Source organism: Aegilops tauschii, chromosome 6 (genome assembly GCF_002575655.3).
Source record: "Aegilops tauschii subsp. strangulata cultivar AL8/78 chromosome 6, Aet v6.0, whole genome shotgun sequence".
Taxonomy (NCBI): Eukaryota; Viridiplantae; Streptophyta; class Magnoliopsida; order Poales; family Poaceae; genus Aegilops; species Aegilops tauschii.
The window spans coordinates 436859262-436876336 of NC_053040.3; the positions used below are offsets into that span (position 1 = coordinate 436859262).

A 17075-nucleotide genomic window follows, 5' to 3' on the forward strand; every position below is an offset into this window, starting at 1 on the left:
GCGGTGTTGCGCGGGTTGGCGCAGGGGCAGAGCTAGCAAAGGAGCTCGATGGCAGCTGGAGCGGCGGCGGCGGCGGCGTTCGTGTGACATTTTTAATTTGCAATCCCATCCTTTACCGATGCCACGTCAGCACATCCAGTCCTAATCCTGGCGTAGGGGCGATTACAACCAGGATTAGAGAGGTTAGGGTATGGACTTCAAGGATTTAAACGTCGGGGTTCATTTACGTCACGCTCTACATCCACAAGGTTTAAAACAGACTTCACTAGTGACGGGCAAAAGTTCCTACGCTCATCCCTCTTTGGTTACTCGCAGCATTTTTGTGTTCTCTACGAGTCATCTGATGGAGCCTGGCCTAGCTGAGGAATAAATATGGGCGTGTTTGGATCCCATGCCCATGCACCTAGCTAGGCAAGGCTAGCCTTGCCAACGGAGGCCAACCTAATCGGCTCGCTCAAGTAAACGAGGAAAAAGCTGGAAACTGCAGGCAACGAGACAAGATGGCCGTGGAACCAAACCTTCTCAGCGTGTTTGGTTCGGTGGAATTGAGGAGACGGAATGGGAGTTTAAGGCTTAGAGAGTTTTATTCCTTTGTTTGTTTAGGTGGAAGGGGAATTCAACAGGGAAGTGGAAGGGGAATATTCACGTGTAAGGCCAACTCCACCGCGCGACCCCATCCCGTCCGGCCCCGTCCGTTTGGGGTAAAAGGAACAAACGAGGCGGCCCAGCGTGTGACGACCCGGACCCATCTGGTCCGTTTTGTGTCCGGGCCGACCCATTTCGAGCGCAAACATGTGCCGGGTTTGGGTCGCGGCGGACACCAAACGGACGCGTCACTCGTCCGCGTCGGGGCCGCGTGGCAGGCGGCCACCTACCTCCCACCCGCCAACATCAACGCGCACGCGCGGCCGGGCCCGCCTGTCATCCCCCAAGCGAACGGTCACGGTCCTTCTTAAATGGGGAAGCCGTGGACCGGTCGTCGTCCACACTCGCCCACTCCACCCCGCGGCCTCCTCGAAACCCGACAACCCCAAACCCCAAAACCCTAGCCTCGAACTCGCCGGCCGGCAGCCTCGCAGCCATGGGGCTATGGAACTACGGCCGCAAGGGGAAGCACGACCGGGAGGCTGGCTCCTCGTCGGGACGCCGCCGCGGCTCCGTGAAGAAGGAGGAGCCCGCATCACCACCGCGTCGGGCCCCCGCGCCGCCCGCGTTCTCCATCGCCCCCACGGGCCCCGGCGAGCGCGACCGGCACTACATCGAGGCCGCCGTATGCCGCCGCTATTGGGAGACGAGGACGCCGCTCCCCTGGAGCGATGTCCACCTCCCCAACAACTGGCACTTGTCCGCCGGCCACGTGCCGATCCCGCCGGTCCCGGTGAGCGGCTGTGAGCTCCGCCGCCGCCTCCTCCCGGACGACCTCTACTACGACGCCAGGTACGCCCTGATGTCTACTACTCAACCTTCTTCTTGTAGACGTTGTTGGGCCTCCAAGTGCAGAGGTTTGTAGGACAGTAGCAAATTTCCCTCAAGTGGATGACCTAAGGTTTATCAATCCGTGGGAGGCGTAGGATGAAGATGGTCTCTCTCAAGCAACCCCGCAACCAAATAACAAAGAGTCTCTTGTGTCCCCAACACACCCAATACAATGGTAAATTGTATAGGTGCACTAGTTCGGCGAAGAGATGGTGATACAAGTGCAATATGGATGGTAGATATAGGTTTTTGTAATCTGAAAATATAAAAACAGCGAGGTAACTAATGATAAAAGTGAGCACAAACGGTATTGCAATGCTAGGAAACAAGGCCTAGGGTTCATACTTTCACTAGTGCAAGTTCTCTCAACAATAATAACATAATTGGATCATATAAATATCCATCAACATGCAACAAAGAGTCACTCCAAAGTCACTAATAGCGGAGAATCAAACGAAGAGATTATGGTAGGGTACGAAACCACCTCAAAGTTATCCTTTCTGATCGATCTATTCAAGAGTCCGTAGTAAAATAACATGAAGCTATTCTTTCCGTTCGATCTATCATAGAGTTCGTACTAGGATAACACCTTAAGACACAAATCAACCAAAACCCTAATGTCACCTAGATACTCCAATGTCACCTCAAGTATCCGTGGGTATGATTATACGATATGCATCACACAATCTCAGATTCATCTATTCGACCAACACAAAGAATTTCAAAGAGTGCCCCAAAGTTTCTACCGGAAAGTCAAGACGAAAACGTGTGCCAACCCCTATGCATAGGTTCATGGGCGGAACCCGCAGGTTGATCACCAAAACATACATCAAGCAGATCACGTTGTTGGAAATATGCCCTAGAGGCAATAATAAATGGTTATTATTATATTTCCTTGTTCATGATAATTGTCTATTATTCATGCTATAATTGTGTTATCCGGAAATCGTAATACATGTGTGAATACATAGACCACAACGTGTCCCTAGTAAGCCTCTAGTTGACTAGCTCGTTGATCAACAGATAGTCATGGTTTCCTGACTATGGACATTGGATGTCATTGATAACGGGATCACATCATTAGGAGAATGATGTGATGGACAAGACCCAATCCTAAGCATAGCACAAAGATCGTGTAGTTTGTTTGCTAGAGCTTTTCTAATGTCAAGTATCATTTCCTTAGACCATGAGATCGTGCAACTCCCGGATGCCGTAGGAGTGCTTTGGGTGTGCCAAACGTCACAACGTAACTGGGTGACTATAAAGGTGCACTACGGGTATCTCAGAAAGTGTCTGTTGGGTTGGCACGGATCGAGACTGGGATTTGTCACTCCGTGTGACGGAGAGGTATCTCTGGGCCCGCTCGGTAATGCATCATCATAATGAGCTCAATGTGACTAAGGAGTTAGCCACGGGATCATGCATTACGGTACGAGTAAAGTGACTTGCCGGTAACGAGATTGAACAAGGTACTGGGATACCGACGATCGAATCTCGGGCAAGTAACGTACCGATTGACAAAGGGAATTGTATACGGGATTGATTGAATCCTCGACATCGTGGTTCATCCGATGAGATCATCGTGGAACATGTGGGAGCCAACATGGGTATCCAGATCCCGCTGTTGGTTATTGACCGGAGAGGCGTCTCGGTCATGTCTGCATGTCTCCCGAACCCGTAGGGTCTACACACTTAAGGTTCGGTGACGCTAGGGTTGTAGACATATTAGTATGCGGAAACCCTAAAGTTGTTCGGAGTCCCGGATGAGATCCCGGACGTCACGAGGAGTTCCGGAATGGTCCGGAGGTGAAGAATTATATATAGGAAGTCCAGTTTCGGCCACCGGGAAAGTTTCGGGGGTTATCGGTATTGTACCGGGACCACCGGAAGGGTCCCGGGGGTCCACCGGGTGGGGCCACCTATCCCGGAGGGCCCCATGGGCTGAAGTGGGGAGGGAAACCAGCCACTGGTGGGCTGGTGCGCCCCCCATGGGCCTCCCCTGCGCCTAGGGTTGGAAACCCTGGGGTGGGGGGGCGCCCCACTTGGCTTGGGGGGCAAGCCACCCCCCTTGGCCGCCGCCCCCCCTCAGATGGGATCTCCAGGGGGCCGGCGCCCCCCAGGGACCCTATAAATAGTGGGGGGAAGGGAGGGCTGCTGTACCCTAGCCCCTGGCGCCTCCCTCTCCCTCCCGTGACACCTCTCCCTCCCGCTTGCGCTTGGCGAAGCCCTGCCGGGATCCCCGCTACTTCCACCACCACGCCGTCGTGCTGCTGGATCTCCATCAACCTCTCCTCCCCCCTTGCTAGATCAAGAAGGAGGAGACGTCGCTGCTCCGTACGTGTGTTGAACGCGGAGGTGCCGTCCGTTCGGCACTCGGTCATCGGTGATTTGGATCACGACGAGTACGACTCCATCAACCCCGTTCACTTGAATGCTTCCGCTCGCGATCTACAAGGGTATGTAGATGCACTCCTTCCCTCTCGTTGCTAGTAAACTCCATAGATGGATCTTGGTGATGCGTAGAAAATTTTAAAATTCTGCAACGATCCCCAACAGTGGCATCATGAGCCAGGCCTATGCGTAGTTACTATGCACGAGTAGAACACAAAGCAGTTGTGGGCGTAGATGTTGCCAATTTTTCTTGCCACTACTAGTCTTATCTTGTTTCGGCGGTATTGTGGGATGAAGCGGCCCGGACTGACCTTACACGTACGCTTACGTGAGACAGGTTCCACCGACTGACATGCACTAGTTGCATAAGGTGGCTAGCGGGTGTCTGTCTCTCCCACTTTAGTCGGAACGGATTCGATGAAAAGGGTCCTTATGAAGGGTAAATAGAAATTGGCATATCACGTTGTGGTTTTACGTAGGTAAGAAACGTTCTTGCTAGAAACCTATAGAAGCCACGTAAAAACTTGCAACAACAATTAGAGGACGTCTAACTTGTTTTTGCAGCATGTGCCTTGTGACGAGATATGGCCAAAAGGATGTGATGAATGAGATATACGTGATGTATGAGATTGATCATATTCTTGTAATAGGAATCACGACTTGCATGTCGATGAGTATGACAACCGGCAGGAGCCATAGGAGTTGTCTTTAATTTTTGTATGACCTGCGTGTCATTGAATAACTCCATGTAAATTACTTTACTTTATTGCTAAACGCGTTAGCCATAGAAGTAGAAGTAATTGTTGGCGTGACAACTTCATGAAGACACGATGATGGAGATCATGGTGTCATGCCGGTGACGAAGATGATCATGGCGCCCCGAAGATGGAGATCAAAGGATCAAAATGATATTGGCCATATCATGTCACTATTTGATTACATGTGATGTTTATCATGTTTTGCATCTTATTTGCTTAGAACGACGGTAGTAAGTAAGATGATCCCTTATAATAATTTCAAGAAAGTGTTCCCCCTAACTGTGCACCGTTGCGAAGGTTCATTGTTTCGAAGCACCACGTGATGATCGGGTGTGATAGATTCTAATGTTCGCATACAACGGGTGTTGACGAGCCTAGCATGTACAGACATGGCCTCGGAACACACGCAATACACTTAGGTTGACTTGACGAGCCTGGCATGTACAGACATGGCCTCGGAACACGGAAGACCGAAAGGTCGAGCATGAGTCGTATAGAAGATACGATCAACATGGAGATGTTCACCGATCTTGACTAGTCCGTCTCACATGATGATCGGACACGGGCTAGTTAACTCGGATCATGTTTCACTTAGATGACTAGAGGGATGTCTATCTGAGTGGGAGTTCATTGAATAATTTGATTAGATGAACTTAATTATCATGAACTTAGTCTAAAATCTTTACAATATGTCTTGTAGATCAAATGGCCCACGTTGTCCTCAACTTCAACGCGTTCCTAGAGAAAACCAAGCTGAAAGATGATGGCAACAACTATACGGACTGGGTCCGGAACCTGAGGATCATCCTCACAGCTGCCAAGAAAGATTATGTCTTAGAAGCACCGCTAGGTGAAGCACCCATCCCAGAGAACCAAGACGTTATGAACGCTTGGCAATCACGTGCTGATGATTACTCCCTCGTTCAGTGCGGCATGCTTTACAGCTTAGAACTGGGGCTCCAAAAGCATTTTGAGAAACATCGAGCATATGAGATGTTCGAAGAGCTGAAAATGGTTTTCCAAGCTCATGCCCGGGCCGAGAGATATGAAGTCTCTGACAAGTTCTTCAGTTGTAAAATGGAGGAAAATAGTTCTGTCAGTGAACACATACTCAGAATGTCTGGGTTACACAACCGCTTGTCTCAGCTGGGAGTGAATCTCCCGGATGACGCGGTCATTGACAGAATCCTTCAGTCGCTTCCACCAAGCTACAAGAGCTTTGTGATGAACTTCAATATGCAGGGGATGGAAAAGACCATTCCTGAGGTATATTCAATGCTGAAATCAGCGGAGGTGGAGATCAAAAAGGAACATCAAGTGTTGATGGTGAATAAAACCACTAAGTTCAAGAAAGGCAAGGGTAAGAAGAACTTCAAGAAGGACGGCAAGGGAGTTGCCGCGCCCGGTAAGCCAGTTGCCGGGGAGAAGTCAAAGAATGGACCCAAGCCTGAGACTGAGTGCTTTTATTGCAAGGGAAGTGGTCACTGAAAGCGGAACTTCCCCAAATACTTAGCGGACAAGAAGGCCGGCAACACCAAAGGTATATGTGATATAAATGTAATTGATGTGTACCTTACCAGTACTCGTAGCAGCTCCTGGGTATTTGATACCGGTGCGGTTGCTCATATTTGTAACTCAAAACAGGAGCTGCGGAATAAGCGGAGACTGGCGAAGGACGAGGTGACGATGCGCATCGGGAATGGTTCCAAGGTCGATGTGATCGCCGTCGGCACGCTACCTCTACATTTACCTACGGGATTAGTCTTAAACCTCAATAATTGTTATTTAGTGCCAGCTTTGAGCATGAACATTGTATCTTGATCTCGTTTAATTCGAGATGGCTACTCATTTAAATCCGAGAATAATGGTTGTTCTATTTATATGAGAGATATGTTTTATGGTCATGCCCCGCTGGTCAATGGTTTATTCTTGATGAATCTCGAACGTGATGTTACACATATTCATAGTGTGAATACCAAAAGATGTAAAGTTGATAACGAAAGTCCCACATACTTGTGGCACTGCCGCCTTGGTCACATTGGTGTCAAACGCATGAAGAAGCTCCATGCAGATGGACTTTTGGAGTCTCTTGATTACGAATCATTTGACACGTGCGAACCATGCCTCATGGGTAAGATGACCAAGACTCCGTTCTCCGGAACAATGGAGCGAGCAACCAACTTATTGGAAATCATACATACTGATGTGTGCGGTCCAATGAGTGTTGAGGCTCGCGGCGGCTATTGTTATGTTCTCACTCTCACTGATGATTTAAGTAGATATGGGTATGTCTACCTAATGAAACACAAGTCTGAAACCTTTGAAAAGTTCAAGGAATTTCAGAGTGAGGTTGAGAATCAACGTGACAGGAAAATAAAGTTCTTGCGATCAGATCGTGGAGGGGAATATTTAAGTCACGAATTTGGCACACACTTAAGGAAATGTGGAATCGTTTCACAACTCACGTCGCCTGGAACACCTCAGCGAAATTGTGTGTCCGAACGTCGTAATCGCACCCTATTGGATATGGTGCAATCTATGATGTCTCTTACCGATCTACCGCTCTCATTTTGGGGCTATGCTTTAGAGACAGCCGCATTCGCTTTAAATAGGGCTCCGTCGAAATCCGTTGAGACGACACCGTATGAATTATGGTTTGGGAAGAAACCTAAGCTGTCGTTTCTAAAAGTTTGGGGATGCGATGCTTATGTCAAGAAACTTCAACCTGAAAAGCTCGAACCCAAGTCGGAAAAATGCGTCTTCATAGGAAGGAAACCATTGGGTATACCTTCTACCTCAGATCCGAAGGCAAAATCTTTGTTGCCAAGAATGGGTCCTTTCTGGAGAAAGAGTTTCTCTCGAAAGAATTGAGTGGGAGGAAAGTGGAACTTGATGAGGTGATAGTCACCCCTTCCGAACCGGAAAGTAGCGTAGCGCGGGAAGATGTTCCTGTGGTGCCTACACCGACTGGGGAGGAAGTTAATGATGATGATCATGAAGCTTCGGATCAAGTTACTGCTGAACTTCGAAGGTCCACAAGGACACGTTCCGCACCAGAGTGGTACGGCACCCCTGTCCTGGAAATCATGTTGTTAGACGACGGTGAACCTTCGAACTATGAAGAAGCGATGGCGGGCCCGGATTCTGACGAATGGCTAGAAGCCATGAAATCCGAGATAGGATCCATGTATGAAAATGAAGTATGGACTTTGACTGACTTGCCCGATGATCGGCGAGCCATAGAAAATAAATGGATCTTTAAGAAGAAGATAGACGCGGATGGTAATGTGACCATCTATAAGGCTCGACTTGTCGCTAAGGGTTATCGACAAGTTCAAGGGGTTGACTACGATGAGACTTTCTCACCCGTAGCGAAGCTGAAGTCCGTCCAAATCATGTTAGCAATTGCCGCATTCTATGATTATGAGATATGGCAAATGGACGTCAAAACGGCATTCCATAACGGCTTTCTTAAGGAAGAATTGTATATGATGCAGCCGGAAGGTTTTGTCGATCCTAAGAATGCTAACAAGGTATGCAAGCTCCAGCGCTCCATCTATGGGCTGGTGCAAGCATCTCGGAGTTGGAACATTCGATTTGATGAGATGATCAAAGCGTTTGGGTTTACACAGACTTATGGAGAAGCCTGTGTTTACAAGAAAGTGAGTGGGAGCTCTGTAGCATTTCTCATATTATATGTGGATGACATACTATTGATGGGAAATGATATAGAATTCTTGGAGAGTATAAAGGCCTACTTGAATAAGTGTTTTTCAATGAAGGACCTTGGAGAAGCTGCTTATATATTAGGCATCAAGATCTATAGAGATAGATCAAGACGCCTTATTGGTCTTTCACAGAGTACGTACCTTGACAAGATATTGAAGAAGTTCAATATGGATCAGTCCAAGAAGGGGTTCTTGCCTGTATTGCAAGGTGTGCAATTGAGCACGGCTCAATGCCCGACCACGGCAGAAGATAGAGAAAAGATGAGTGTCATCCCCTATGCCTCGGCCATAGGGTCTATTATGTATGCCATGCTGTGTACCAGACCTGATGTAAACCTTGCCGTAAGTTTGGTAGGAAGGTACCAAAGTAAACCCGGCATGGAACACTGGACAACGGTCAAGAATATCCTGAAGTACCTGAAATGGACTAAGGATATGTTTCTCGTATATGGAGGTGACGAAGAGCTCGTCGTAAAGGGTTACGTCAATGCTAGCTTCGACACAGATCTGGATGACTCAAAGTCACAAACCGGATACGCGTATATTTTGAATGGAGGGGCAGTAAGCTGGTGCAGTTGCAAGCAAAGCGTCGTGGCGGGATCTACATGTGAAGCGGAGTACATGGCAGCCTCAGAGGCAGCGCAAGAAGCAATCTGGATGAAGGAGTTCATTACCGACCTAGGGGTGATTCCCAATGCGTCGGGTCCGATGACTCTCTTCTGTGACAACACTAGAGCTATTGCCCTTGCCAAGGAGCCCAGGTTTCACAGGAAGACCAGGCATATCAAGCGTCGCTTCAACTCCATTCGTGAAAGTGTTCAAAATGGAGACATAGATATTTGTAAAGTACATACGGACCTGAATGTAGCAGATCCGTTGACTAAACCTCTCCCTAGAGCAAAACATGATCAACACCAGAACTCTATGGGTGTTCGATTCATCACAATGTAACTAGATTATTGACTCTAGTGCAAGTGGGAGACTGTTGGAAATATGCCCTAGAGGCAATAATAAATGGTTATTATTATATTTCCTTGTTCATGATAATTGTCTATTGTTCATGCTGTAATTGTGTTATCCGGAAATCGTAATACATGTGTGAATACATAGACCACAACGTGTCCCTAGTAAGCCTCTAGTTGACTAGCTCGTTGATCAACAGATAGTCATGGTTTCCTGACTATGGACATTGGATGTCATTGATAACGGGATCACATCATTAGGAGAATGATGTGATGGACAAGACCCAATCCTAAGCATAGCACAAAGATCGTGTAGTTCGTTTGCTAGAGCTTTTCTAATGTCAAGTGTCATTTCCTTAGACCATGAGATCGTGCAACTCCCGGATGCCGTAGGAGTGCTTTGGGTGTGCCAAACGTCACAACGTAACTGGGTGACTATGAAGGTGCACTACGGGTATCTCCGAAAGTGTCTGTTGGGTTGGCACGGATCGAGACTGGGATTTGTCACTCCGTGTGACGGAGAGGTATCTCTGGGCCCGCTCGGTAATGCATCATCATAATGAGCTCAATGTGACTAAGGAGTTAGCCACGGGATCATGCATTACGGTACGAGTAAAGTGACTTGCCGGTAACGAGATTGAACAAGGTATTGGGATACCGACGATCGAATCTCGGGCAAGTAACGTACCGATTGACAAAGGGAATTGTATACGGGATTGATTGAATCCTCGACATCATGGTTCATCCGATGAGATCATCGTGGAACATGTCGGAGCCAACATGGGTATCCAGATCCCGCTGTTGGTTATTGACCGGAGAGGCGTCTCGGTCATGTCTGCATGTCTCCCGAACCCGTAGGGTCTACACACTTAAGGTTCGGTGACGCTAGGGTTGTAGAGATATTAGTATGCGGAATCCCGAAAGTTGTTCGGAGTCCCGGATGAGATCCCGAACGTCACAAGGAGTTCCGGAATGGTCCGGAGGTGAAGAATTATATATAGGAAGTCCAGTTTCGGCCACCGGGAAAGTTTCGGGGGTTATCGGTATTGTACCGGGACCACCGGAAGGGTCCCGGGGGTCCACCGGGTGGGGCCACCTATCCCGGAGGGCCCCATGGGCTGAAGTGGGGAGGGAAACCAGCCACTGGTGGGCTGGTGCGCCCCCCATGGGCCTCCCCTGCGCCTAGGGTTGGAAACCCTGGGGTGGGGGGGCGCCCCACTTGGCTTGGGGGGCAAGCCACCCCCCTTGGCCGCCGCCCCCCCTCAGATGGGATCTCCAGGGGGTCGGCGCCCCCCAGGGCCCCTATAAATAGTGGGGGGGAGGGAGGGCTGCTGTACCCTAGCCCCTGGCGCCTCCCTCTCCCTCCCGTGATACCTCTCCCTCCCGCTTGCGCTTGGCGAAGCCCTGCCGGGATCCCCGCTACTTCCACCACCACGCCGTCGTGCTGCTGGATCTCCATCAACCTCTCCTTCCCCCTTGCTGGATCAAGAAGGAGGAGACGTCGCTGCTCCATACGTGTGTTGAACGCGGAGGTGCCGTCCGTTCGGCACTCGGTCATCGGTGATTTGGATCACGATGAGTACGACTCCATCAACCCCGTTCACTTGAACGCTTCCGCTCGCGATCTACAAGGGTATGTAGATGCACTCCTTCCCTCTCGTTGCTAGTAAACTCCATAGATGGATCTTGGTGATGCGTAGAAAATTTTAAAATTCTGCAACGATCCCCAACACACGTGATATCCCATTGTCACCACAGATAAGCACGACAAGACATACATCAAGTGTTCTCAAATCCTTAAAGACTCAATCCGATAAGATAACTTCAAAGGGAAAACTCAATCCATTACAAGAGAGTAGAGGGGGAGAAACATCATAAGATCCAACTATGATAGCAAAGCTCGCGATACATCAAGATCGTATCACCTCAAGAACACGAGAGAGAGAGAGAGATCAAACACATAGCTATTGGTACATACCCTCAGCCCCGAGGGTGAACTACTCCCTCCTCATCATGGAGAGCGCCGGGATGATGAAGATGGCCACCGGTGAGGGTTCCCCCTGATGACCCACAAGTATAGGGGATCTATCGTAGTCCTTTCGATAAGTAAGAGTGTCGAACCCAACGAGGAGCAGAAGGAAATGATAAGCGGTTTTTAGCAAGGTATTCTTTGCAAGTACTGAAATAAGTGGTAACAGATAGTTTTGTGATAGGATAATTTGTAACGAGCAACAAGTAACAAAAGTAAATAAAGTGCAGCAAGGTGGCCCAATCCTTTTTGTAGCAAAGGACAAGCCTGGACAAACTCTTATATAGAGAAAAGCGCTCCCGAGGACACATGGGAATTATCGTCAAGCTAGTTTTCATCACGTTCATATGATTCGCGTTCGGTACTTTGATAATTTGATATGTGGGTGGACCGGTGCTTGGGTGCTGTTCTTACTTGAACAAGCATCCCACTTATGATTAACCTCTATTGCAAGCATCCGCAACTACAACAAAAGTATTAAGGTAAACCTAACCATAGCATGAAACATATGGATCGAAATCAGCCCCTTACGAAGCAACGCATAAACTAGGGGTTAAGCTTCTGTCACTCTAGCAACCCATCATCTACTTATTACTTCCCAATGCCTTCCTCTAGGCCCAAATAATGGTGAAGTGTCATGTAGTCGACGTTCACATAACACCACTAGAGGATAGACAACATACATCTCATCAAAATATCGAACGAATACCAAATTCACATGACTACTAATAGCAAGACTTCTCCCATGTCCTCAGGAACAAACGTAACTACTCACAAAGCATATTCATGTTCATAATCAGAGGGGTATTAATATGCATATAGGATCTGAACATATGATCTTCCACCAAATAAACCAACTAGCATCAACTACAAGAAGTAATCAACACTACTAGTACCAATCCCGGACTTGGAGACAAGAATTGGATACAAGAGATGAACTAGGGTTTTGAGAGGAGATGGTGCTGGTGAAGATGTTGATGGAGATTGCCCTCTCCCGATGAGAGGAGCGTTGGTGATGACGATGGCGATGATTTCCCCCTCCTGGAGGGAAGTGTCCCCGGCAGAACAGCTCTGCCGGAGCCCTAGATGGGTTCCGCCAAGGTTCCGCCTCATGGCGGCGGAGTCTCGTCCCGAAAGGTTGCTTATGATTTTTCTTCGGACGAAAGACTTCATATAGCAGAAGATGGCCACCGGAGAGCCAACAGGGGGCCCACGAGGCAGGGGGGCGCGCCCTGGGGGGTAGGGGCGCCCCCACCCTCGTGGACAGGTGGTGGCCCCCCTGACGTATTTCTTCCGCTCAGTATTTTTTATTATTTCCAAAAATAACTTTCATGGAGTTTCAGGACTTTTGGAGTTGTGCAGAATAGGTCTCTAATATTTGCTCCTTTTCCAGCTCAGAATTCCAGCTGCCGGCATTCTCCCTCCTTATGTAAACCTTGTAAAATAAGAGAGAATAGGCATAATTATTGTGACATAACGTGTAATAACAACCCATAATGCGATAAATATCGATATAAAAGCATGATACAAAATGGACGTATCAACTCCACCAAGCTTAGACCTCGCTTGTCCTCAAGCGGAAGCCGATAACGATAAATATGTCCACATGTTTAGAGGTAGAGGTGTCGATAAAATAAAATACGGACATGAGGGCATCATGATTATTCTCATAGCAGCAACATATATGGATATTGTCATATGATTTCTTATGCTCAAGTAATAATCTACTCACAATGCAAAAGTACGAATCAGAAACTTTATTGAGAACTAACAAACTATAATCTCAGTCATTGAAGCAATTGCAATTTATCATAACATCAGAAAGAGTCTATGTCAGAGCTTTCTAGCAAGTCCACATACTCAACTATCATTTAGTCTTTCATAATTGCTAACACTCACGCAATACTTGTGGTTATGGAGTTTTAATCAGACACAGAGAAAGATAGGGGCTTATAGTTTCACCTCCGAACCTTTTACCTCAAGGGTAATGTCAACAATAATAATTCATGCTGACTTACATCCAATTAGATATATCTATCAGGATCTTTCCAACACCCTGTGCTTGCCAAAGGATAAAATATAAAAAGGAAAGGTGAAGATCACCATGACTCTTGCATAAGGTAGAAGGTAATAAAAGATAGTCCCTTCGCAGAGGGAAGCAGAGGTTGCCATGCGCTTTCAAGGTTGGATGCACAAAATCTTAATGCGAAAGAACGTCACTTTATATTGCCACTTGTGATATGAACCTTTATTATGCAGTCCGTCGCTTTTATTTCTTCCACATCACAAGATCGTATAAAGCTTATTACCTCCACACCAATCAATCATACATATTTAGAGATAAATTTTTATTGCTTGCACCGATGACAACTTGAAGGATCTTACTCAATCCATAGGTAGATATGGTGGACTCTCATGACAAAACTGGTTTAAGGGTTTTTGGAAGCACAAGTAGTATCTCTACTTGGTGCAAAGAATTTGGCTAGCATGAGGGGGAATGGCAAGCTCAACATGTTGGATGATCCATGAAAATATACTTTATCTCAGATATAAGAAAACATAACCCATTACATTGTCTTCCTTGTCCAACATCAACTCTTTAGCATGTCATATTTTAATGAGTGCTCCCAATCATAAAAGATGTCCAAGATAGTATATTTATATGTGAAACCTCTCTTTCTTTATTACTTCCTATTAATTGCAACAATGACCAAAGCTAATGTTTGCCAACTCCCAACAACTTTTAATCATCATACTCTTTCTATGTGAAGTCATTACTCTCAATAAGATCAATATGATCTCTTTATTTCATTTTATTCTTTTTCTCGTTTCTTTTATTCACTCAAGACCATGGCAAAATAATCAAGCCCTTGACTCAACACTAATCTTTATTATATAGCTCACAGACTCGATTACATAGAGAGATCATAAAGCAAAACTCAAAACTAGATCATGCCATAAACTTTATTCTACTAGATCAAGATACTACTAATAGGATCTGACTAATAAAAACGGTAAAGATAGGAGTGTGATGGTGATACGATACCGGGGAATCTCCCCCAAGCTTGGCAGTTGCCAAGGGGAGTGCCCATACCCATGTGATTATGTCTCCTTTGTTGGCGAGGAAGGTGATGATGCGGGCTTGTCGTCCATCTTCCAAGGCATAGGCTCACCATCATAGAAGGATGATCGAGTCTCCGGGATCCTCAAATCTGCAGCCAAACTCATCCTTTTGAATCTATATTCATACTCACAGTTTTGGTTTTGTAGGTCATAGATTTGGGCTTGAAGGTGCTCGATCTTCTCGTGAAGCTTGAAGATGGTCTCCCCGATGTTGTTGGCATCCAGCTTGTGGTTGTTGGTGAACTCCGCGATCATCATGTGGTTGGAGTTGAGACCACGTTCCACCATCCCTTGGCACTTGAAAACTTGTTGCTCCATTGCTTCGAGCCTCGTCTCCATGCTTCCGGTCCCCTTCGGTCCCTCAACATCGCGGATGTGCAGCAACCCATCACGCATCTCAATGGTTTGAGGGTGTCGCAGCACCTCCGCGAGGTAAGGGTTGATGACCTTCTCGAAGAACTTGTCCTTGGGGGCACTTGGAGACTTCATGATAATCTAGATCTGTCAGAAAAACAGCTCGAAACAAGAACAGAGGATATTTGCGTGATACAGGGGTCAAAACCTTCGGGGGATTATATAATGAATTTTTACCGACCAAAATACGTATCGTGCAAGAAAACGGAGTCCGGAGAGCACACGAGGTGCCCACGAGGTAGGGGGGGCGCGCCCAGTAGGGTAGGGCGCGCCCTCCACCCTCGTGGAGACCTCGTGTCCTTCCCAGACTGCTTCTTATTTTTCTATTTTTCTAAAAATTCCAAAACGGAGAAATATTGCCATAAAAATTGTTTTGGAGTCGGTTTACTTACCGTACCACATACCTATTCCTTTTCAGAGTCTGAAACGTTCCGGAAAGTGTCCCTTATGTATTCCTCCCTGGTTATGGTTTCAATAACATTGGTTTCAACATTTATAGGATTACCTGAGATATAATGTTTAATTCTTTGACCGTTCACCACCTTCGGATTTGTGCCTTCGAAGTTGTTGATTTTTATGGCACCGGAACGATAGACCTCCTTGATAACGTAAGGGCCTTCCCATTTAGAGACAAGTTTTCCTGCCCAAGTGCCCCCAAGGGTAGACCTCCTCGATAACGTAAGGGCCTTCCCATTTAGAGGGAAGTTCCGGAATACATATTTAGAGAGCAATTTTTATTGCATGCACCGATGAAAACTTACTTGAAGGATCTTACTCAATCCATAGGTAGGTATGGTGGACTCTCATGGCAATACTGGTTTAAGGGATGTTTGGAAGCACAAGTAGTATCTCTACTTGGTGCAAAGAATTTGGCTAGCATGAGGGGGAAAGGCAAGCTCAACGTGTTGGGCGATCCATGACAATATACTTTATTTCGGATATAAGAAAACATAACCCATTACGTTGTCTTCCTTGTCCAACATCAACCTTTTAGCATGTCATATTTTAATGAGTGCTCACAATTACAAAAGATGTCCAAGATAGTATATTTATATGTGAAATCTCTCTTCTTTCAATATTCTTTCATGAATTGTTCAAGTGACCAATACAATGTTTGCTAACCTTCAAGAAATTTACCACCTCTACTTCTTATATGTAGAGTCATTACTCCCCATAGGATAAGCATATGAAACATATATAATTTCAGATTTATGACATTCAAATCATTCAACCATTTACTCATAGGATATAAGTGAAGCACACGAGTAAATGACAAACTACTCCAAAAAGATATAAGTGAAGATCAATGAGTAGTTAAATAGTTATGTAACTGTGTGAAGATTCTCTAACATTTAAAAAATTTCAGATCTTGATATTTTGTTCAAACAGCAAGCAAAACAAAATAAAATAAATTGACGCTCCAAGCAAAACACATATCATGTGGTGAATAAAAATATAGCTCCAAGTAAAGTTACCGATGAACGAAGACGAAAGAGGGGATGCCTTCCGGGGCATCCCCAAGCTTAGGCTCTTGGTTATCCTTGAATATTACCTTGGGGTGCCTTGGGCATCCCCAATCTTAGGCTCTTGCCACTCCTTATTCCATAGTCCATCGAATCTTCACCCAAAACTTGAAAACTTCACAACACAAAACTCAACAGAAAACTCGTAAGCTCCGTTAGCGAAAGAAAACAAAACACCACTTAAAGATACTGTAATGAACTCATTATTTATTTGTATTGGTGTTAAATCTACTGTATTACAACTTCTCTATGGTTTATAAACTATTTTACTAGCCATAGATTCATCAAAATAAGCAAACAACACACGAAAAACAGAATCTATCAAAAACAGAACAGTCTGTAGTAATCTGTAACTAACGCAAACTTCTGGAACTCAAAAAATTCTACCAAAATAGGACGACCTAGATAATTTGATTATTGATCTTCTGAAATTGGAATCAGTATTTTATCACTTCCTGGTGATTTTAAACAATTGTTTTCGTGAACAGAAAGTTTCTGGAATTTTCAGCAAGATCAAATAACTATCATCCAAGAAGATCCTATAGGTCTTACTTGTCACAAACACTAATTAAAACATAAAACCACATCTTAACAGAAGCTAGATGGGTTATTTATTACTAAACAGAACCAAAAAGCAAGATACTAAAATAAAATTGGGTTGCCTCCCAACA

At 46.1% G+C, this 17075-nt stretch overlaps 1 protein-coding gene across 1 annotated transcript; it reads left to right on the forward strand.

Annotated features, from left to right (window-relative positions):
• The first annotated feature begins 1081 nt into the window (after positions 1-1081).
• On the forward strand, positions 1082-16254 carry LOC141026145 (uncharacterized). The gene is made up of 2 exons (XM_073502123.1): positions 1082-1437; positions 16248-16254. The coding sequence occupies exons 1-2, from the start codon at positions 1082-1084 to the stop codon at positions 16252-16254; spliced, it is 363 nt and encodes a 120-aa protein (XP_073358224.1).
• The last annotated feature ends 821 nt before the right edge of the window (positions 16255-17075 follow it).